Raw genomic sequence first — 24580 nt, forward strand, 5'->3', positions numbered from 1 at the left:
TCTGCAACTTTTTCAGTAGTCCTCTTTTCACTTGCTTCGTATTTTTGAATCAATTCAAGTTTGGACTCAACACTGAGATCAATTCTCGGAGATCTGTGAACAATCGACATATTTTCAAGACACCATTTTTCATTTTCTTCTGCTGAAATTCAAAATGAACAGCTTGTTATGATAGAATGTCCTTGAAAATATGTCAAAGAGAAAATGTTTTCTATTAGTCAGGATTTAAGGTGTAGTGGGAATTTATATGCACATATGAGGTAGTTCAAAAGTTAGAATCCCCATGTCCACATTTTTAAATGATCCAGTAGGTACTTTTAAATATATTTTTTGAGCTATTAAAGCAGGGTTTATAAACATAACATGTCCTGAACTAGTATCATCTTTATTCTTTATACAATATTGATACAAAAACAAAAATTTTGTACTGTATTTTCAGTAAGACTTTTTAAAGATTTATAACATTCCATACTGAATTAATAACATTTTTTATCTACAATTTTTCTGTCGTCATTAAAGATGGGTTCCCTAATTTTCATTTATGAAAATAAAAATGCTAATACTTATATGAATAGAAAGTAGAGGTGTTTTAATGACTTGGAAAAATACCAGTTTGTCTCAAATGTCCATAATAATTTATAATGAGCTAAATTAGAAGAGAATTACCAGCAAATTCGAATGAGTGACTGCTCAACAAAGGTCAAAAAACCTTTTTTTGTTTATCCAGACTGTACATATATAAACATTTATGATTGGTTAAAACTCTTAATTATATCCAATTAGCATATGATCAACACTACATGATAATTCATTAGAAACAACAATTAATCAAATACTTTGCCTAATTTGACACTAAAAAATAAGGAAACCCATCTTTAACAAATTAGGTGCAGAAAAATAAAACATTAAACTCCATTTCATTATCATTTTTTTCTCATAATGCTTGGCTTAGAGAATAGAAAGAAGTTTCTCATTTACACAAAATTCAACCATTTAAATTATTGTCATGGCACACATAAAGCAGAGTCCAAATCATTACATTTTCATTCATATTTTCCAGTCAATAGAAGAAATCTTATATACATTGATTGGTATTGTCTTATCATGGCACATACAAAACAGAGAGTCCACATAGCTAACAATTTATCACATTTTTATATATATTTTCCAGTCAATGAATTAATAAAACAGAATCTTGTACATTGATCTGTAATCACTTGTTTAATGATGCAAGTCTGTTCATTTTTTCTTCATGTACTTTCAATATCTTTCGTTTACTCTTAATGATATAAAACACAGTGCTCTTGGACACTCCAAACTCATTCATAAGGTCAGAGACAATTTCAGACCTTTTTTTGTCACTTGCTTCAAATTTTTGTATCAATTTTAATTTGTTGCCTGTAGTCAGATCCTTTCTAGGCGTTCTGTTCGAAGGCAAATATTCATTACACCATTTATCATAGTCTGAAATTCAAAATGAACACCAAATTAGGCAAAATCCTACAGCTGTTTTTCAAGGTTTAAGTTATCTTATAGCTTTGAAATTAATAAGTAAGTAAAATATGGAAAGAACAAAAGCAAGAGTTAGTTAAAGGGGAGGTAAGAACCTGCTTCAAAAAATTAACAAGCATTGTTCATAAATTATGTCCAACTTCTTGATGTTTTCCTCTAGGAAAATGGAAGAGAAATCCTTGTTTTTAAATTTTCTATGGATTAAAAAAAATAGTCAGATTTTCAAAATATATTCACCATAATGTTCAGTATTAATGCTTTTAATCTATCAAACAGATCTTTCAAAATCAGCTTATTCTTCCACTAACCAATAATATTCTAATATTGACACATTTAATTCAATCATTTCTTAACACTTACTACTTTCAAAAAGTTCAGTTTCATAAATTTTCAGCCTGTTCATTTTTGCTCAGCATTTGCCTATACTGAGTGAAATATTTCTCTTTATCTTTAAGATATAAATAAACTGTACTCTCTCCAATACCATATTGTTTAGCAATATAACTAGCTTTCGGTTTATAAGGGCACTGCTCGTAATCCAAGATTAACTGTATCCTATCAGCTATAGGGATGTTCGTTTTAGTTCGAGATCTTGGCAGATATTTACGAACATCTGAAATTCAATAAAAATAGTAATCAGCTTTTAAGTGCATGAAAGGGATACAGTTTGGACAGTTGGTAAGAAGTAACTTCTACTGAGTTGTTTGCACAATTCATATTTCACTTAATTTCTCAGACAAATTATATCATTCTGTTCATATTTTACTTTTTAGGACCACTTACTGGCCGATTCTTTATGTTTTCAGACAATTACAAGTATTTTTTATGGATTTATCGGGTTATAAAGGGATTGTTGTATGTAAGTCCACTGACGAATATATTGGCCAACATTATGTTCATTCTGTGAGGTAGAATATCTTTTATATGAAGAATATATTGTTGAAAATATACAATACTGTTAAGTAGGCTATAATTTGTGTTCAATGGAGAGGATGTAAAAATAAATATTCAGATATCTGCCAAAGGTGTGCTTGTGTGCTAGATGACAGTGCTACTATTTTGGAAATGGATTATGGACAAATTCATATTGACATTTACTTTATTAACTAAAAATATATTCTATTCCAGGGTTAAAATGTCTGAATATTCTATTCCAGGGTTAACATGTATGAATAAAATAAAGTGTAATTGGATAATTAACATAACAAATAGACTATGATTTGCATAGAAGAACCTTCTTAACAATAAAAGAAATAAAAATAGTTAGCAAGGATAACAACTTTGTATCACAAGAATCCTTCCTAAAAAAAGGTTGGAAAGTTTTCTATCAAAATGAATTCAAATGTGATTTAATTTGATATTTCACATAACAATCAAACTATGATTTGCATAGAAGTACCGTCTTTAGGCATCTTAACACTAAAAAGAAATAAAAATAATTCACATGGATAACAACTTGTTTTTTCAACAATCCTTCCAATAAGCTTGGAAAACTTTAATACCATTATAATCTTATTAAAATCTGAAGGTGTAAGTTATCAAACATCGTCACTTTCTGTTCCAAGTCTCCTGTATTCCTCTAAATATCGATTTTTTTCTTTTAAAAAATGATACACAGAACTAAGGCCTATTCCATATTTTTTTGCCATGTCCGTAGCTTTTGGTTTTTCAAGACTGTTTTCAAATTCGTTAACTAATCGGATCTTATCTATTAATGGTAGTTTTTTACAGCTCCTGGTGTTTAAGGTATTTTGAACACATTTGTCTGAAATTGAAGAGAAAATTGCAAGATCACTGTGTGCTTTCATTATAAGTGATGATAACTAATAATTTCTCTAGGAAGATCTAATGTTAACTACAGCATGAGATTAGTATCAAAATGAAAGAGCCTCAGTAATGTTAAATACTCCCCAATATGTAAAGTACTAATCTATCTATAGTAGTAATACAGTTACAAATCATTTTCAAATTCAACTATTCACATTTATTTAAGAATTTACTATCAGATACAGTTAACCAATAAAATGGAGTGATCCCTTTTCTGAACCAGTATACTTACAATATACTTAAAGATTTTCACAAATATCAACGCATTACAAACTTCGTCTTGTACCTTGACTACAATAGCCACCTTTCTTGTATCAAGGGATCCAGCAATTTGAATCGGAGTCATCGACAGAAATACTGTTAATATTATGACTTCTTATTTATTTACAGATAGTCTGTAAATAATAAGCCATAATATTAATAGTATTTCTGTCGATGGCTCTGATTGGCTGTATTCACAAGTGTGTAATCCTATCTAATCACTGCATTTACAAACTTCTGTGATACAAAAAAGTCAGCTATTGTAGTCAAAGTATTAAAAGAAGTTTGTATATCTTGACCATTGTAAATATCGATTTTGCGTCGAAGAGAAATTTTATAACGAGTCATGATAAGACTCAAACTTTACAATAAATTCAGCTGTTTTTTTCTCACAAACTCTGCTTGATATAAACCTTAACCCGTTCCAAATTTTATTGATTTATAATAACGGTATTCTGTTTCTCATTCTCATATTGTTTAAGATATCTTTCTTTATATTTCAGATACATGTACACGGTACTCTGACCAATACCATATTTTTCAGCAAAAAAGCGAACTTTGACCCCTGGTTTCTCAATATCACTTTCTTCAAATTCCTGTATTAACTTTATCTTTTCCTTCAATGTAATATCATTTCGATGTCTGCTTTTAGGCATTAACATTAATATATCTTTTTCTGAAATTTAACAGAAATTCTTTATTAGAGATATGTAATTACAGGTGAACGAATTCAAGGTCCTGAGGGCAGAAAATACAGTAACATGTTTATGGAATACTAAGAAAAATTTGATCTCCCAGTGAATTCTCAGTAATATAACTAGAGGAGGGAGATACTTGTTATATGAGCTTATTTAAAATGGTGCACACTTTCTAGCATTTCTATAATAAATTACTTTGATTATGAATTATTGATATCTTATATTTATTCATCTAATCAAAATTTTGACAGAATTAACAAATTACAAGACAGGTAACAATATGGTGTCATTTCCCTAAGTATATTTACATTAGCAATCTCCAAAGAGCTTGATGTTCACCCTTGAAAATCCAAATTGATTATGAAATGTTCACTAGAATGGTTGCATTGATCTTTTAGCAAGATATTCTTCAATCAATTTGTCACGTTTCTGAATAATTCTATATAATGTTGCTCTTGCAATATCAAACTTTTTACAAATAGTTTGAATTCGATCCATTTTGGCTTTATTCTGATCTTCATTATCAAATGCTGTTAATATAGTAATTTTCTGCTCTAGTGTTATTATTTTACGTTGGTCAACCAATATATCTGAAATGACACCAAGATGGAGAGTCATTGATTGAAATCGTTCGAAACTCTTACATTATTTCCCAAATAGGGGTTGGGTTAATACTGGGTCGTATTGGCTGTGCAGGCAACGAAATTTCAATATTTTAGAGCTGCTTAACCCTTTTTGGGGTTAACCAAAATTCTAAGTATTTGTACTAAAAGCTGGTCTTCATGTGTGTTACTCAGATAGCCCTCAGACAGTTAACTATTTAATTTAACGACTTCGATAAAGAGGGCTGATAGATTCTAAGACATGCTTTTCTATTTTAAATGCTTTATTTTGTATGATGATTCCTCACTGAAGTTTAACATAAATGTTATATGATTTATAATCTTTTAAATCTAAGTTGAAGGAAAAACCAATCTGACAAAAGTTTTATTAGTTATATAAATAAAAACATTAAATCTTTCATACACCATCATCACAACCATCTTAATTCTTTACAACAAAAATATGCAGCACATCTTTATTATATATATATCTGATGCTACATCATGATTCATGACTCTCGATAATTAACATACAGGATGGTAAATTATTTTAGGTTATAACGCACAGCATGAAAAATCCCAATCCGAACGGAATTGCACATCCTAAATACAGCCTAAATACAGTGTTTTAACGTCTATCAAATTGTTATTCTAGATCAAAATTCAGAGACATTTAAAGCCACTATCTAGGCTTTGTCATCATAAAGGCCATTGAAAAAGAATTGAAGTACTATTGTTGCTTTAAAGGTATTTATCAAACAAGAACCCTACATATTAACTTTTTGTGCCACAGCTTCACAGAGACTTTTTCTAGTTTGGTGGTTATGGCGGGAAAGTCATAGGAAGACTATCACTAGTTTCTTCAGTCATATCAAGATCACGTGGTTTAATTTCGATCTCCCTCTCATATTGATGAAATATTTTTTGTCTGGCTTTCAAGTGATTGTAAACAGATGCTCTAGAAATCTTAAAATAATCACAGACAACTTTAATGGCTGGTCCTGCCTGATCGAATTTCTTAAATTCCCTATCATACATTTTAATCATTTTAACTTTTTCTGCTAATGTAAGTTGTATCTTTTCTCTATGACTAAAAAAATCTGAAAAGATACAGAAAATACTTCAGTTTCTTTTAGCTTTTGTTAATCATTTTTATTTTAAATGAAAAATGTAAGAATGTTTTGTTTTTTGTTCCCTTGGTGTTTGGCTTAGATACTTCTAATGACTGAAATTCATATTTTAATTGTCTATCATACCGCCAACATGTTTTGGACGCTAAAAATCCTCATAGCTGATTTAAAAAATGGAGGTGTGGTCATTTTCCAAAATACAACTTTGGTGTGTGAGCTCATTTAAAGGGTTTAAAAATGGGAATTAAAAACCACATAATTTACACATAAATATCTTCATTGACCATATTAACATCATATCTGACACAAATAAATGTCTTTTTTTTTTTACATCACAGGAGCCATACATAGCTATGATGCAAATTAAAACTATGAGAATTATTGATATACGTACGAAAGTTTAAAGACAATCACACTGGTATTCTAAATGTCTTTAAAATGAAGCAATAATTATTTTGGTCTTGAAGAATCTAATTCATTTATGGAAACATTTGTTATATGTCCAAATCAATTCCACTTTCTAGACTTCTTTCGTATTCTAATAAATATTCAGATTTTCTTTGTAAAACTCGAAATAAAGTGGCTCGTCCTATATTGAAAGTTGCTCTTAAATCAGTGATTCTCACATTTCCCTTTTCTGGATGGTTTTCATACATTTCAATAAGCTGAACCTTTTCTTTTAGTGATAAATGTTGTCTTGACTTGGGAAAAACTGAAATGAAAATCAACGAGAAATGTTAAAATTCATTTCAGTTTCAAACCCAAAATTAGTCTGACAAATCAGGTGCCACATGTTACATTTTACATCTAGTCAAGTCAGGCAGGATTTAGCATCATTAATATTTTGAGGCTTTGAGTACTATGTTTCAAGACCTATATTTTGTTAATTAGCTATTTCTGGCCATTTTTGTGTGTAATGCAGTAATGTTTGTGGAGATACAAGAAATTTATTCCTAAGGTTATGAAACTGTTGTTTTTTTTAGTTTTGGCTTAACCACTTGAAGTGTCCTTTTATAGTGTTTCCTCAGGGTTAATTCAGCAAGAGCAACTGAAATTGTTTTTTTGTCAGACAGTTAAAATAGCTACCTTTTCCTTACAAATATATAATTGAAATTGCATCAACTAAATGTAAAATATTCTAATATGTTTGACTCTTCATAATTTTCTGTCTATATGTAGATAGATATTCATCTTTTCTCTTCACTATTCTAAACACTGTTTGACGAGCAATTCCATATTTTTTAGCCAAGATATTCATAGAGATATTTTCATTCTCATATTCATTGATCATTTCTACCTTCTCCTCCAGATTTAATTCTTTATACCTTCGAGTTTGTAGAGAATCTGAAAGAGACAGGAGTGGAACATTACTGCTCTTAAAAACTTTCGCAAAATTTAAATTTGAATGTGTTTTGAAAGCATTGGCCTAGGACACACTAGGTTATTATTATGTTAATATGGAGATTTATTTTGAACCAAGAAATTCTTTTTGAATTGGAGGATTGGAGGTAGACGCAAAATCTTATGTGTGGGTAGGTTTGATGATACCAGAAAATTTTAAAACGACAAGGATGTTTTCAGACATAACTATCACTACTATTTAACCTATCACTTGACTTTGTAGCAATATGACTATAAATTACTAAGTTATGTCAAAATGACTTATAGATTGCAAATGAAATCTCCATAATTTATTCAAACACATTTCACTACAGATCCTTTGATTTCAACAATGTATCAGTTTATCCAGAAAAAAAATATACTAAAACTAGTTAGAATCCTATTTCTGCACAAAGCAGTGAGTTAAAGTCACATATAAAACATACCAGTGCACACAAAACAATTCCAAGCTATTTCTACTATGTAAATTACAAAACTGCTGCATTTATGTAAATTCAGAACATCACATCACAATCAAATATTTAAAACTATAAGTTCTATTGACCAAATCAAAATCAAATGTAGACAAAGAAGAAAAGAAAACAGCCAAGAGAAGGACAAGTGTAACGGATCAAAATTTCGCTTTAAGGTCATGGGCAGTTGCTTGTTTTGTCCGAGAATTTTCATATTCAATTAAAATTTCCTCTTTCTTTTTTAATATCCTGTGAACTGTGGCTGATCCTATACCAAATTGGTTGGCTAGATCTTGTTGTGTAGGTTTAGGGTATGCCTGGTATGATTCTATCAATTTCACTTTTTCATTCAATGTTAACTCTTTATAAGGTTTCCTGGCTAACAGTTCTGAAAATTAAATGAAATAGAGTCACTGACATTGTCAATAACAAGTCTAGATCCAAGACTTGTATCAGCAAAAAGACCCAGACTTCAGTACACAGAGACACTGTTTTGAGCAAAGTACGGTAAACACAACATGGAGAGATAAACTAAAATTTAATAAATGAATTTTAAAGTTTTATATGAATTAAACGAGTGTTTGTTATGATCATTGTAAAATTGTTAAGGTGACTAATAACCATAATTATATCCAGGTGCTTTCAGATTAAGTATGAAAATTTATGGTCATAATCTACTGCAAAATGTTCTTTTGTAAAAAAATTTACAAGATGCGTTTGACTTTGATGAATTTATAATGTTACAATACCATTTATCACAGTGAGTTAAAATACTGTTAAGTGTTATGATCAACAATAAAACAGGATTCACCTAGTTAATGCATACAAAAGAGCATCTAATATCTAATTCACAGAATTAAAATAAAGACTCATTTTCCAAAACTTTGCTAAAACCATATACATATTAATATTTTATTAATATAAAAACATATATTATGCAAGGTGTTCACTTTAAGTGCTTATTTTTGAAAAAAATTAATTTCAACTATGACCCTACCTATTGCACATCAAATTGATTATCCACAATTCAAACAGAACAATTATTGTATGATTTGCAGTTAAATGATTTATATTATCATCATATATTGGTATGTAATATAGTTAGTTACAAGTTGAATTTAAAAAAAAACTGGACATCCACTAACAACAATCATACTAATATAACTTTGACTAATTCTTCAATTATTGATTAATAACTTAAAGTAGAAACAAATATTTTGTGAGTATATACAACCCTTGACATAATCATATCGAGTGAGATATCTTATATTCAATATTCACAAACGTAAATTAGACTCTACTACTGATAAACTTTACATTTAATTCTATTGTTAAAGTTGAAGTTATTAGATACACGTGAAGCTTCTACTACATCATGTCTATGTTTATTTCCCGTTTGGCAATTGTTTGTATTGTATAGTCAGATCAGGGGACATAATAAAAACATTATTACTTACCTTGTCATGTTTTCAGACTCAAATCAAAGAAAATTCTTGGGGTTTTTTTTAATCAATTTATAGAAATCCTGATTATGTGTTTACCATCACATTAGTAATGTTCAAAAATTTTATTCAGTTTTTCATTTGTGGCATTTGTCAACAGTGATGTTAATTTACATGTGACGAGTATAATAAGCTGAAATTCTGCAGATATCAGAATAAGATGTTCACTTCATGTCAACTTTTTACCAAATGTGAAACATGTTCAATAATTCACTCAACTTTTGATAATCCACAGAGCATTATTCAAAGTTTATTTTGTGCCTTCTGAAATGGTCAGTTTAACAGTTCTAGTGCCAACTTTCCTTAATTTGAGTCATAAAACAAATGTGTTTATTGTAACTGACAGCTTTGACTTAAGTTAAAAATTGTGATTTGAAATCAATCTCTTTTGAAATAAAATAACTTCAGCAAGAATTATCAATGCTATCAGCTACAAACACACATCAAATCCACAAAATTTAAACACAACAATAAAATCTTCCATTTGAAGATTCATAAAATTTTGTGGATTTGAATTTTTAATAAAGTAACCTGATTAAAACACAGTTAAAGTATTTCTTTCTCTACAACATTTTTGAGTTATTTTTTGTCAAAGTGAATCTGCCAAGAGAAATATCTAGAGCTGTGTTTTAATCAGAATGAATAGAAGGTAGATGTTTTCAAACAATACAGTTCTGATGCAGCTTCTACTAGAACTGATTAAACCAGGACAATGTGTAATTTTAGAAAACATCTACTTCCTTACACATTAAAAGCTGACCTATGAAAGAATGCAGGAAAAGAGCATGAATAATGATAACTGTCATATTTAAAAGCTTTTAATGACCTTTTATCTTTTTAAAAGAATTTGGTGTGGTCTTTTAATGCCGAAACAAACTTTTTTTTTGAAAAGCAGATTTGAAGGGCTTTGCTACTGGCTGAGAGTAGAATTTTTCTTTCACTCCTTTTTTAAGCATTCTGTCAATAACCAGCTTTGTGGGCACAATTGGATATAGCCCCCTTACAGCAGAATAAATATCCAGTTAAAACTAACTCTCAAATACTTTCCAAGCCAAATAATGAACCTTTATAGACTATTCCTGTTATGATTTTTCTGCAATATATGCATGAAAAATTGAATAGCAAAGTTTGTCTTTAAATTTCCATGAGTAGCATGAGAGGACTGGACAGACTTGACAATTACTCCACATTTGTTGAATAGGGGTCAGTTAACAGGCTTATATTTTGGAACTAAGCATTCAATTCACAATTTAGAATATAATTGCAGTTTAGAAATATGAAGTTGAAGAAAATGATCTTAAAAAGTTGGACTCTGCCATTTCTTCAGAAACGATGCATTTACTGTAGTAGAAATAAGGTTGGGGCTGGGAATACGGTCTTGACTCATAAGAGAACAATGGCAAAAATATTGCTCTGTATATTTTGTTTCATAATTATTCTGTGGGATGCTCATACCCGTATCCTGCAAACAAACTCAGAAAAACTAATGAAACAAAATATATAGAAACATATGGTATAGGGTCACAGGGAATTGAAGAAAGGGGAGTGTCCAACCAAATAGATGTTCCAAAATATCATCTGTTAACTCATTATGATTCAGAGAAAAATTCTTAAAAATTCTTAAACATCTTGAAATAAATCGAAAGTCACCAGAAATTACTCTTGAATGAAAGTTTATGACAGAGTCACTAAAAAATACCTTTTCAAAATATTTGGATGTTTTTCTTTCTTTATTTCAAGATGTTTTCAAGTTACTGCTAATATATATGAATTCAATGACAAAACATCTTGACATATTCAAGTAAATATATTTGGTTATATTCAAAACAATCTGATACAATTGACCATTGTAAAAGTAGGTTTGGACATAAACACTAAGTTTCAAGTAGACCTTTTCTTAAACTACTCAATTTCAATGTGTCAGGGGAAGTTACTCTTGTTTTTAAACGTCAAACAGAGCATTTTAATTATTGATGACATTCCCTCAAAGTGTGTGAAAATACAGTAAAATTCAAAGAGAGACCTCAGTCTTCTCAAAAGGGATGATGAAACTTTTTAATGAAAAGGATAGCTTTTTTTAAGTAAATTTTGTCTTAATGTTTTGTCACTGAAAAATATATGTCTGTCTATAGGAAATATCGAACAATTTCTAATGAATCACTACATTTATAGGACTGAACCAAATAAGCACTAGAAGCTATATGGCTGTTTTCATCTTGCTGTTTTAATAAGAATTTCCAGTAGCTACACCGGCTGCAGCAAGAAAGTGTTGGATCAGGGTAACAAGACTCAAAGGTAGAAATTTCTAAAAGATTTTTTTTTCTTCAAGTGGTAGAGATAAGAGAACATGCCCTGTTCTTTGGTAGCCACACCAACTTCCAAACTTGTACTCAAGAATCAAATAGGATAGTTTGGGAAAAATGTTTTATAGTTTCAAAAATTGCAAAAAAGCATTATTAGCTTTGTAGATTCTTTTTTTTACCTGGGATCTATATGACTGGGCATGCCATGCTACAGCTTAAGAGTTTTGGAATTGCTTCAAGACTCAAAATATTTTAGAACAAGTTATTCTAATAAGCTATGAAAGCCAGAGGTTTTCTTTCCATAGTGGTATCAGAAAGGTTGGCATGCCCTATATCTTTACAGCACCATCTGCTACAGCAATGAAGTTTTGAACTTGGGCTCAAGCGCCAAATATGATATTTTGTGAGAATTTTACTTTAGTCAAAACAAAATCAATGAGTAATAACATGCTCCAATTAAGAGAGAATAAATTAGAAATTTTTCCATAATAATAGACAGACATTCTAAAATTTGAAGAAACTCAACGTACCTGATAAAAATTGTGGCATTTGTTGAGGTGATTGACTGAATGGGTTTCCTTGAGATGATCCGCTGGCTAAATTACTGGCTAATTGTGAGAGGTTGTCTATGTTAGGACTTTCGTTAGCATGTAAAGAGACTGGGTATAAACCCATGTCATCAGAACCTGGTTCTTTAGGGAAGGCTGAAAAATACAATAAATGATTTATAAAAAAGTCATGACACAGAACTGATATTACATGAAAACATTTTCAACTTAAATCTTAAAGTTATAACCTCTTGTTGGAAACCTTGCTAATCAACTATCAAGACCAATTTATGTGTTTTTTGACAGCATATTTGATCATATGGTTCACTATCGCACCACTTGTTAAAGAGCTCAGCTATTGCTTTATATCTAAAACACATGTAAGTTTATATATTTCTATAAACTATTAGAATGGATAATGTCTGACTTTTTATCAAAAAAATAATACTTACGGGGTACACTGCTCTGCCCTAACATCTGCTGTTGTTCTTGATTAAAGAAACAACTAGCTTGTATAGCACTTTTATCATCTATAACTTCCTCTTTAATATTAGTTAAGTCTATTTCTACAGCTTCACTACTACCACCAGCGTCTTTAAATGAACTAGAACTATCTTGAGACATTGAGCGATCAGGCTTATGAGGCGATTCCCTATCACGTTGAAGCGAGAAGCTAAAAGATTGTGGTCCTGTACCCCCACTCATATCCCCTGACATTCTTGGTTGTTTTCTGGTTGGCACTTCTGGTGATCTCATTCCCCTTTTAATTGGTGTTCTATAAATATCTCCTGATTGTTGATGGTGTGGTGATGATGGCACAGATCGGTTGTCTCCTTTAGAATTCACACGATTTGGATCAACACTTGCACTGTCTGAAGAGTCAGTGTTTGTTTTATTTGAGCCTTCACTGCCTTGGCCATCTTTCTTTTTAGGTGATGGATTGACTGAATGATAACTGTTACTAACAAACATTGTAGAGGAGGCATCATTTTTACACACTTTTTCATCCACAATATAATTAAATTTCTTTTGTCTGTCAACTTTTAAGTAAAGATGTCCCACAACCTCAATATCATTTCTAAACTCTACATTACTGTGACACAACACTTGAAGATTTCTCACAAGGGAGTTGATAAAATTTGAAGCAGCCGATTCATTCATGTTTGATGATTATGTCAATTTTGACTGAAAAAGAAAAACACAATTATCAAATAAGTCACATTTCTTTAAAGAATAAAAGAGCTCAATTATATGTTTTTTTTTAGTGTGTTTTTTATCTAAGCTTATAATATCTATACCAGACATACCAAACAAAAATGTATAGACATGAACATAAACGCTGCAAGACTATTGACAGAAATTAACTAGACTTAATATTATTTCATTTGATTCATCAGAATATAAAGAGTAATATGACGCAACCAAATTTATATACTGTCGAGTAACCTAATTTCGTGCTAACCTACTTTTCGTGCATCTCATGAAATGATTAATAATTTACGTGTGCGACCTTGCGTGACCCCCACATTTGCTTGTTTTGATAAACATGGGTTATCTCTACAATGTCACTAGTAGAATGAATCCAGTAGTTTCAAGTAAGGTAAAATGTATGGCATGTAGTGGTTTCCTCCCTTTATAAGTTCCTCCCTAGTGGTTTCCCCCCAGTGGTTTCCACCCCTTTTTAATCCTAGTGGTTTCCTCCCCTATTCTAAGTGGTTTCCTCCCCTAATTAACATATATAATAAACTAATTAAAAACCTGTTAATCTTTATCAATTATTGTGATGGATTAACATAATATCAGGAAGCCATTGGAATAAATTGCATTGTTATTCTTAGGTAGATATAACATTCAAATTTGACTTGTTCAACGTTGCTGAATTGTGTTGAAATTGCAATATTCTTGTAAGACCAAGGCATGATTTGAGGTGAAAAAAGTCATAGGAAATGTGATACAGGTGTATTAATAGTTATTTATCTTACATACTTTCAATATAATCTAATACGGCTAATACTTTGACAAATAAAAAATGGCTGATTTCAGTTATTACCAAACTTCACAATTTTTTATAGAACGAATTTCCTTATAATCCCAAGCTGTAATCAGAATTCAAAGTGTCACATGATCACCTAGCGGATTCCGTGTCAGCAGAAAAAATCTATGGAACACAATGTGGGCCGTATTCTTATGTTGTTTCAATGACTTTTAGCAATAAATCACGCTACGTATCATATTTTGTCAGTCACTATTTTTTATCAAATCGCGGTTCTTTCAAGAAATTATCATTAATTATAATGAATTGATATGAAAAATAAATACTAAGAGAAGTTAATTATACCACCTGGTATCCATACCACGTTTTTCTCGACTTATTTATAGATCAAACATTGTACACGAAAATAGGTGACACATTTTGCCGCTGTGGTCGAGTTGGTTCCTCACGAAATATGGGTCAAGGTGAGGGATTCATAGAGAAAATCGAAACAAACCAATTTTAATTATTTTGTAAAATATCTGAGCAAACATCTAAGACATGAAAAAAAACATTCTGTTTTATAACTTTGACGAAATTCGGTGTTGAATCCTTCAATGCACAATAATAGGTTACACCACTGTATTCATAGATGGACTTCTGACTATCTTGGCTTATATATTTCTGACTGCCATACCATTTTCTAAAGATGTTGACATGTAGGTAGATGACAAGTTAACATTCGCTTCATACTATACATGGAAATCTTTTTTTATAGGTTCATATCATCTTCTTTCATTATTGGTTACGTTATGTACCAGGTGAGCAAAAATGCTAATAAATTTTTGGTTACGTTTTATCAAATTAGCATGATCATACAAGAAACCAAATAAACAATGCGTTTTCATCAATGTGACGCTTTAGAATACTGAGAATGTTAGAAAAATTGTTGCAAATACCTACGCTGAAAATTATTATGGATGTAGACTGTTAGATGCTCGTTTTGTTTGATTTCCTGTTGTGAAATTTCAGCGCATTCTACAGCGTCCTCGCACCGGGTTTTGTGATTGTCTTGAATAACCAGTCTTTAACTTCTTTAGAAAAATGTAAGAAAAGGTCGTGACAATCGGGTATGCGTGCGCGGGAGACAGCGCGAGACTAGTGACCAGTCATTTTATTGCTGTAAATATTTATCATTTTAAAGTTGCATGATATATTGCGTGTCCTTGTAATTTAAAACAATCATAAGTTTAGCACAAAATGATCTTATAAATTCCAAAACGCTATTGAATTGGTCACTTTATCGCATAACATTTATGAAATAAACTGTACAATGACTGCTCCCTATGCTATATGTCTTACAGTGTAGCATTTTTCTGAACACAGCTAAGAAAATGGAACCAATTTGAGTGCTAATTCACAGTGTTTGACAGATTTAATAGCGGTTTATGCCAAGAACTAACTCTCTAATGTTTTAGTCAAGATATAAAGGTGAATTTAGATACAGAAGACTTGACCAAAACGGACATTGGGCTTGTCGGACTATGGCAAATCCGCCTCTCAAAGTTGACCTATATTAGTGTCGACACGCCCTTGAACTCGAGTCGTATCGCCATTTTGTATCACGGCTGATACAGCAATACAGTCTCATCTTTCCAAATTTTAATTTTACAATTGTGCTAACCTTTGGCTTGTAAATCGGCATTTGATTATTATGATAACTTTCTAAATAAGTGTTCTTCTGTTATATTGACATAAAATTGGTGAATACTTCGTGAATAGCCTTGTACCATTTATTTGGTTTTGCATGTTAGTGTTACTGGAACTTTGAAAACAGATTTTACTTGAAACTGAGAAGAGGCTATATCAAGGGTATACCCTATACCTAAATTAACTTCTAGCTTCAAGAAAGTACAAGTTGTAGATAAATACGTACATTTTTGATTCACAGAAACATATTTATATCGATATTATCTCCTACTTCTTGTACTAGAAAAGGTCTAACTAGATATTGTTAATATTAAAGAAGTGTGTTATTATAGCCTACTCTATAATAGTTATATTTCCTTGTGTGTTTCTCTGCTCTCAGCTTCTAAATGTAGTTCAGATTTTATCTCAGTAAATTCAATATAGTAGTATGGTATATAATGAACTTTTAAAATATGCCAAAGTTTTAACTTTGTGGTACCGTATTAATTATTTTTTTTACAGTTGATGAGAAAGCTTATAATTATCATCTTCAACTTCATATAACAGAACCGATAACTTACAATGGATACCACAATTGCTAAAAACTTTATTGAAAATATTTCAAAACACATTCAGTTATTGTTACGTCATTACATACCATTTGACCATCAAGTAGAAGTTATGGGACATTTGAATATAAATGTGGATTTTAATTCAAGAGTGAATTATATTGTGAGTGAAAAATGTGAAAAAGAGAAAGACTCAGAATTTAAAGCCATCAGTTCAAGTTTTCATGTCAGTCCAGACCGAACATCAGTATTATCACCAGCCTGTACACTGTCACCAGTCAAGGATGATGAACTACAGACACCCTTACCAACCCCAGCCTTTAAAAGACCACATTCAACCCCATTAAGGAAATCACCTATGAAACGTTCAAGGCTAAGTAGTGTTCGAAAGAGCCCAAATGAATCTCCTTCAACATCAACAGATACACATGGTAAGCTTGATTTTAAGAATTAGAATTTGAAGGGATTGAAAAGTGGTTTTCTAAAATTTTTAAGTGTAATTTGACTTAAGAAAACTGTTTGATGACATCACTAATCGTGAAGTTCCTAATGCGCTAAAGCATATTTGTGATAAGTGACGTCATCAAACACTTAGTTTTAGTGGAATTTCAGGAACCACAGATATCTGACTGAAAATTGGAATGATGCAAATTGATGCTATTAGTATACTGATACACATATAAAAATTGAGAGAACCTGTTTACAATTCCTTTAAGATAACTTAACTTAAGGGAATTTTGTTGCTGGATGATAATATCAACTGTTAACATTGTGTAAGCTTAAATGATGTTCTGGGGTTAAATATTTCTGTAGTCATTCTCAAGCAGGCGATCATTGTTATTTATTCTTACAGTTCATTGATTCCATGTACGGTACATCAGGGTACATTTCTATGTAAAGATTTGCACCATTGCTACATTTTGATGCCCCGCTGCTCAAGGAGAAAGTTGTTTTTTGCCAATAATTTTTTTCTAAGGAGTTTTGCAAAGCTTAAGTGAAAATTCTGTTTTGTTAAAATGAATCAGTTTTGGTGAATCTCTTCCATATAAGCTTATATAATGACAAAACTAGATTCAGTAAAATAATCAGCTGTGAGCATACTATTAAGAAACCACTAGTGAAATAGTGCATTTTATTCTTTGAAAGGAAAGTCTATAATATTTGTATATTTATAGGAGATGCAGAGCAGTCAGATGATCTAGAAACAGATGATATGGTAGCTGCTGTAAATGAACCTGCTTCAGGTTGGACAATTGCACTTTTTATATCACCAGTTTGAATTATTAATACCTATATTCCTATCAATGGTCCAGTTCGGAGGGTCTATCATGGAAAAAGTTTCTTAAATGGGAAATAAATAAATAAGGCCCTATATGTTAAAGAATGAGCATTTTAAAGATCTCTCGACACAAAATAAGATAATGTTGCGTTTGTGGCAATATTTCCCTCTTTGAACACTGCATGGCATTGCCTGTCTTTATTAACCTAGGGGCGGGATGTAAAACTCTATTTCATTTTATGTCATATTGAATTCTAGATGAGCACAAATATCTTTGTTCCTTTTAAATCAGATTGAAATAAAACAAACCAGGTTTTGAATATTTGATTTTTGGGAAAATATTTTGATGTTGTTATTTAAAATTGTAGAAAATGAGGAGGACGAAGGTGAAGATGATACTGAATCATTTATGTCAGAGTAAGTAACTTTCAACTATCTTGATCCATCAAGCATGTACGGTACTCATCACTTTGATTGAATCCCTTTACAATGATGAGTACAATGATTGTTAAAACATTTGTTTGAAGATTGCACAGAGTATCAGTAACAATTTCTCATCATCATCTAACACAACATGTTTCGGTTTCTGTTTTAGCAATCTATTTCTATACTGCTCTACAATTGATGTATTGAGCACTGTTTTAAAATTGAAAATATTTTGTTTTTGTAAGATTAAGATTATATCTTTTACAAATTGTAGTGTGTCTTTCTCAGAAGAGACAGTAGCTGATGATGGAGTTGAATACACTATTATAGAATATGGTACTCAGATGGGCAAACCATTACTAGTGGACAATATTGGTTACAGTTATAATTTAAGAGTAAGTGAAATAGAATTATGATAGTTGAGCAGAAATATATGTGCAAATCCTGGGATGATTCAAAACAAAACCACAAGCAGTTTCTTTGACTTTCGATATATAATGCATAAATAATATATAATATAAATCCTGCTTGTATAGTTTCAATAACTTCAATAAACCTAAAACCGTTTCGGCTTGTTGTGTTTATGATTTGAATTACCCAGCTATCTTTGCGCAACTATTACTTCGTTCTTATACCTTGACTGCAGTAGTCACCATTCTTGTTTCATGGAAGATTTTGTTAATGAAGTGATTTGATTGGATTGTACGCAAACGATTACAGCCAATCAGAGGTCTTGACAGAAAGTCTGAACACAAAGTCATGCTGTTAAAAGCCTTTTCCTCCTGAGGGCTCTGATTGGCTGTACTATCTGGCATACAATCCAATCAAATTGCTGCATTCTGTGATGCAGGAATAATGGTTATTGCAATCAAGGTATAAGATTACATTCGTAATAGCTTGACATTGTGAAGATGCATCCAAACATACTCCTGCATTTCTATTACAGAACCCCTATACAAAAATAAAATCATTTTTCATTTATTGATATGTAAGAAAACCAGTAAGGTTTTGACATAAATTATCTAAATGAACAAATTTATTATGATTATTTTAGTTGTAAACTTTTAGACTTTAATTTGTTTTGTTAGTTTGTCCTACAATATCTACAACACAACACTCAGTCAGTCAGTCTGTAAAACTCTAAAAACAAAAGTTGAAGTTAAGTTCTAAAGCTTGTAGATTACTATTCTCCTTTCTAGTTTACTTTCTTAGAATGTAATTGGGTCTATATTATTACTGAAACCTATCAAGATTCTAAATGCTCTTCAAATTATTGTTAGCTCATCTTTAAATACCTTTAATTTGACAACATACATCAAACTTTATTGAAATGCTGTTGATAAAACTTGCTCTGCTTTTATGTATCAGAGGCCTTATTCTCGAAAACTTAACTTATGATGATTTTAGAGTTCCAGTCATCTGATTGGCCTAGCACTAAATTCTGTTTTAACTTTTGTTTTTTTATCCAATCACAATCAGATTTCTTAAAATCTTGATTATATCTTAGTTAAGTTTTTGATAATAAGGCCCGTGATAAGATCTACCGGTACACAATTTCCTTCACAAAGTTATTACTGATTATTTATACTACTGAAATGTCTCCACAATCACCGATTGATATTGCGCTTCGTTTTCATTTTCAAACTATTCAACAAATTTGAAGTGAAAACACTTTTTTATTTCCCAAAACAGAAACCTGCAGAATTATTGGACAGAGCAAAAGTATTGTGGCGGTGTACAAAAAGAAACAAAAATATGAAATGTTCAGCTGCTGTTTATCAAAAAGGAGATCGTTTTACAACAGGAACTCGCCCTCATGAACATCCGCCTCAACGTGGAATGCTAACATCTGCTCTTATTTATGCTGAGGTAGGTTTATTTCCTGCATTGGTTTTTGCATGAGAAGAACTCAAGGGATGCACTCTGAGACGTAGGCCAGTGCTTTCATTGAGACTCTTCTCAATACACCTTAACACCAGTTTATTTTCTGTATTTTAATTATCTGTATGAGAAGAATTAAGATAATCTTTCATTGACAAAAGGAAATTTATAGAAAAAAGATTACTCCCTTTACTGACATTAATGAAAAAATCAACAATTTTAACAGCCATTGATAAATCTGTACTAAGGGAGAAATGATTCGTTACTTTGATACTGGCTCTCTCTCCCTGTTTAATACCTGTGAAAATTATTGGTATCAAAATATATATTGTGGGTCAAAGTTTATTAAAGTTTAATTTCGAGAAAAATTGTTTTGTTTTATTATTTAGTTTACAAATTTTTAACAAAGGTTTATGAATTGTCACATGTACAAATGGTCATGATATTGTACAAATTTACATGAATTGCTTATTAGCGTACTTAAGACATTATCCTTAAAACATTCTGTTAGTATACAGCAATTCATAACATGCATGTTTTTTTGTTTTTTGTGCATGATTATTATATGAAGGTAACTTATAATTTCAGATTCGTAATCAAGCCTTATTGGATTTTGAGACACCCGTATCACAGATAGTAGCTAGAGCCATGTCAATCAAAGGTGCAGATGATGATGAAAGTGTTCTACCAAAAGAGATCAACCTAAGAAGGATGCTACAGCGTTTTAGAAATTCTCAGCGTGCTATGAAGATTATAGATGATAATAAATGAAGCTTGTATTTGTTGTAATAAGTTATGATCATGAAAGAAAAAGAAATATAGATAAAACCATGACCTAAAATTTAATTGTTTCTGGTTGACATTGTGTACAGAGTAGGGGTGGGCAACCTATGGCCTGCGTGCCAGTAATGTTTTTGCGGTCCTCGAGATGGAATCCTAAATGCTTTTGCATTTATTGGCACTAGAAATGTTCCTCAACATGCATATCATCACAAAAGTTTTGCAAATCGATGTGACCTTATTGATGTAAGGTAATGACTTTGATGTTTGTTTGACCATGATCTGTATTATGAGAATCGATAGCTGTACATGTCAGTGTTGGCACGGCACAAGTTGTGGAATTCTCCTCATTTTGCAAAACCCATAGTTGGCTGTGAATTTACTTAAGGTCATAGACAGGGACCTGGCAACCCTGATAAATTCTATCTAGCTACATTATTCAGGTACAACCATTGAAAGCTACAATTTGAGAAAGTACGTCTTCTTGATTTAGGAATGGCAACATCTCAATAAAAGCGTGGCAAGTTGGAGAGTGAAAATCGGATCAGATTATTATTATTGTTATAAAGTGCAGCCTGGTCAATTTGTCTGTCTCATATCTGGCCCTTTCACCCCATGGTGTAAAGCCAATGAATAAATGTAGCTTAATATTTGAAAGTCACTACATTACCAATATTGTGTTCATGGTGTCATGGTTACATTAGCATGGAAATCTGATATTAAGATTATTAATTTTAAAGATTCTGTTAAACTATTTTTAATTTTTAAATCATTAATTTAATGATTATATATTTTTTTGTGGGCATTCATTAGAGAGTTTGTGATTTTTGGGGATATTTTCTGAATATAACTTTGACGACAGATTATTGAGCAACATTTTTACTCAAATTACAAATTATCTGCAGTCAACAAGTTTAAAAATCTCTATCATTAACAGATATAAAATTTTAAAAACCTCTTTACAATCCCTTTAGTACATAATTTTTGACAATTGAGTATGTTTATAAAGCCCGTTTCTGTGCTTTTGTTGTCATTGAAATTGTAAAAATGACCACTATGCTATCTGCTATAGCAACAATATCTTATGTTCTTTCTTACAGATATCATCAATGTTTATGTTGTTCATTTCTAAATAAAGATACATTTTATTCATCAGATATTCTTTTTTGTAAATTTTGTAAATTTTGCACTCATGTTTGGAATTTATAGTGGGGGAAAATTCCAACCTTTGAAAGTAACAGTTCGAGCCACTCCACGTAGTTCTGTTGTAAAAGTTAAAGGGGACCTCCAGATATAGTCTTGGAACATAGGACTATTTTAACTCAGTTTGATTATGATTATTATAGACATATGGCATTTTTTTACAACATTTGCTTCCTTTTAGGCTATTTCTATGGAACTGTTTTACTAGGAATTTACACTCTGTGAAAGATGCAAAAGGGCTCGTTTTCTCCACCTACAACAAATTTTATGGAAGATCTCAATATCCAGATAAAAATTTGTACACCTCAAATTTGGATCTGAAGATTTCTTCTGAACTTGAGACCTGGTGTAGAATTAAGATAACATAGTATAAAGTGTTCAAGCATTATTTCCAAACCTACTAAATCCATTAGATTAATTTATTCAATGTCCATTTTTTTCTATCAAGATAAAACATTCTGGTTCAGATGATTCACAAGTGCCTGATTCTGGGATTTGGAGATGCACAAAAAGAAATAAAAAGCTACTGTGTCCAGCTTCAGTTCATCAGAATGGGGAATCCTTTACTACTGGTAATAGGGCACATTTACATGCACCTCAGAAAGGACTACTTACATCAGCTCTTATCTATGCTGAGGTAATTTATTACATTTTACTTTGTTTCTATTACTGTATAGATGACAAGTTAACACCTGCTTCCAGCTAACTGATAGCGCAGATTAAAAATTTTTTTTTTTTATACCTGTCAGCTATGCAGATGTGGCTTATAATTATGACAGTTCATTTTTTATATTTCACTTTTTTTTTATGATATATTTTTGTATTATAAAAGGGTGGATTTATTTTATCATTTCAGATCAGAAATCAAGCCATGACAGATTTTCAAACTCCAGCTTCTAAAATTGTGGCTAGAGCACTATCTGTGGGTGGAGGAAATGAAGCAAATTTACCAAAAGAGTCAAATCTTCGTCGGTTATTATCACGTTATAGGTGTCGAGAACGTAAGCGGCTGACTGAAGGTGATTTAAAAGGTGAAAAGGAGGAAGACCATGAATATTTGACTATTATCTTGCCCGATACTGCATGATAAATTATTTCATGTCACTTCACAATAAAAATTGTATCAGTGTATTTAGGAATTTTTATTTTCAGAGTGATATTATGATGTAATTATTTGATCTAAGCTAGCCTACTTAATGCTTATTTTAATCTTCTTGTCTACAGTTTCATTAAAGGGACAGGTTTACCATTCACTAGCTAAACAGTAATAGTAATCACAGCTCACTGTCGAAATTTGAGCCTTTCAAATCCATGTGTGCCCAGAAAATATAATTTAACCTTGACAATTGTCTTCCAATTTAGTTAGTCTGCCCATACCCATAAACTGCGTCACCACTAACTGCACAGACTAGCGTAATTACAAAAACTATGTTCTTTTTAAATAAACATATACAAACTCATTTCTGTTAAAAAAAATTTTTTTAGTACCCATTCTTTACAAACATGACCTTTATTTGCTGGAAGCTGAGGCTAATACTGTATGGGTGGTTGTATGAGGTATTCATTACTTCCAAACCTTGTTTATGGATTATAAATTGGATATGTAAGGGATTTGTCTTCATTTAATTTATCTACAAAAAATGGATAAGGCAAGGGAAATTTTTTTAAAATAATTTTCATTTGGGCTAGTAGTATAGTTTCTTACATTTAACTTAAAAAGTTTGGATTAAAATCATGGGATATATTTCATTTACAAAAATCATTTTGCAAAAAAGGAAAAAAAGGGTCTCTATCACTTATTTATTCCAATTTTTTTTTTATGTACTTTTACCTATTTCAATTTGTTCACTCATGAAATTATTATTTGAGCACCAGTTTCTCGGGGAAAACTTTAACAAGGTACGTAACCTCTCACGTGATATTTCTTTTATATTCAAAGTGGTTACGAATTGTCTCAATGTACCGGAAAAGACAAGGTTAGTTTCCTGCTTCTGCATCGAAATTATATGTTTGAAATAGTTTTAATTGATTGAATATCATCACTTTCATGTATTGTTTATTTGAATATGTAGAATGGAGATCATAAAATGACAGAAAGTCAAAGGATAGCGAACGAGTGGAGTGGGATGTTTCGTCATATATTTCGTCGTACTCCAACCTTGCGTCGTTTCGCCATTTTGTTCAAAGTAAAGTTGGATCTCACTCACTGTCAAATTGCCAAAAAAAGAGTTTTTGTTTTTATGGATAGAACTAGTGTGAAATAGTTTAAATAAATGTTTTAAGCAAAAAAGAAATTTTTGTTAAGAATTGTCCACTGATTGCTGATTCCTGCAAGTCAATGTAGATTTTATCAACTAAGAAATAAATGATGTGGAAAATTATTGCCAAATAAAATAAATTTACCAACTTGAAACAGTGTTCTCCTTTCTCGGTAGAGATTGAGTGGTATAAAAAGTGAAATTCGCTTATAAATAGAAATGTCAGAAAAATGAGATATGGGCAATATATTATACAATTATGCTCTCTACATAATCACTAACTTTCA

At 31.1% G+C, this 24580-nt stretch overlaps 2 protein-coding genes across 2 annotated transcripts; one reads left to right on the forward strand and one right to left on the reverse strand.

The window, feature by feature from the left end:
- Nucleotides 1–8041: 8041 nt before the first annotated feature.
- LOTGIDRAFT_231652 (hypothetical protein) lies at nt 8042–15260 on the reverse strand (the record flags this gene model as incomplete). The annotated part of the gene is made up of 4 exons (XM_009054071.1): nt 15172–15260; nt 12689–13421; nt 12219–12392; nt 8042–8271 (listed from the first exon to the last, which is right to left on the reverse strand). Exons 2-4 carry the CDS (start codon nt 13395–13397, stop codon nt 8042–8044), a joined length of 1113 nt encoding a protein of 370 aa, XP_009052319.1. The 5' UTR covers nt 13398–13421; nt 15172–15260.
- A 324-nt stretch (nt 15261–15584) lies between these two features.
- Nucleotides 15585–24445, forward strand: LOTGIDRAFT_231653 (hypothetical protein). The gene is made up of 7 exons (XM_009054072.1): nt 15585–15699; nt 16420–16897; nt 17642–17710; nt 18114–18162; nt 18446–18566; nt 22484–22672; nt 22892–24445. Exons 2-7 carry the CDS (start codon nt 16480–16482, stop codon nt 23120–23122), a joined length of 1077 nt encoding a protein of 358 aa, XP_009052320.1. The 5' UTR covers nt 15585–15699; nt 16420–16479; the 3' UTR covers nt 23123–24445.
- Nucleotides 24446–24580: the final 135 nt, after the last annotated feature.

This window comes from Lottia gigantea (assembly GCF_000327385.1).
Source record: "Lottia gigantea unplaced genomic scaffold LOTGIsca_21, whole genome shotgun sequence".
Taxonomy (NCBI): domain Eukaryota; kingdom Metazoa; phylum Mollusca; class Gastropoda; family Lottiidae; genus Lottia; species Lottia gigantea.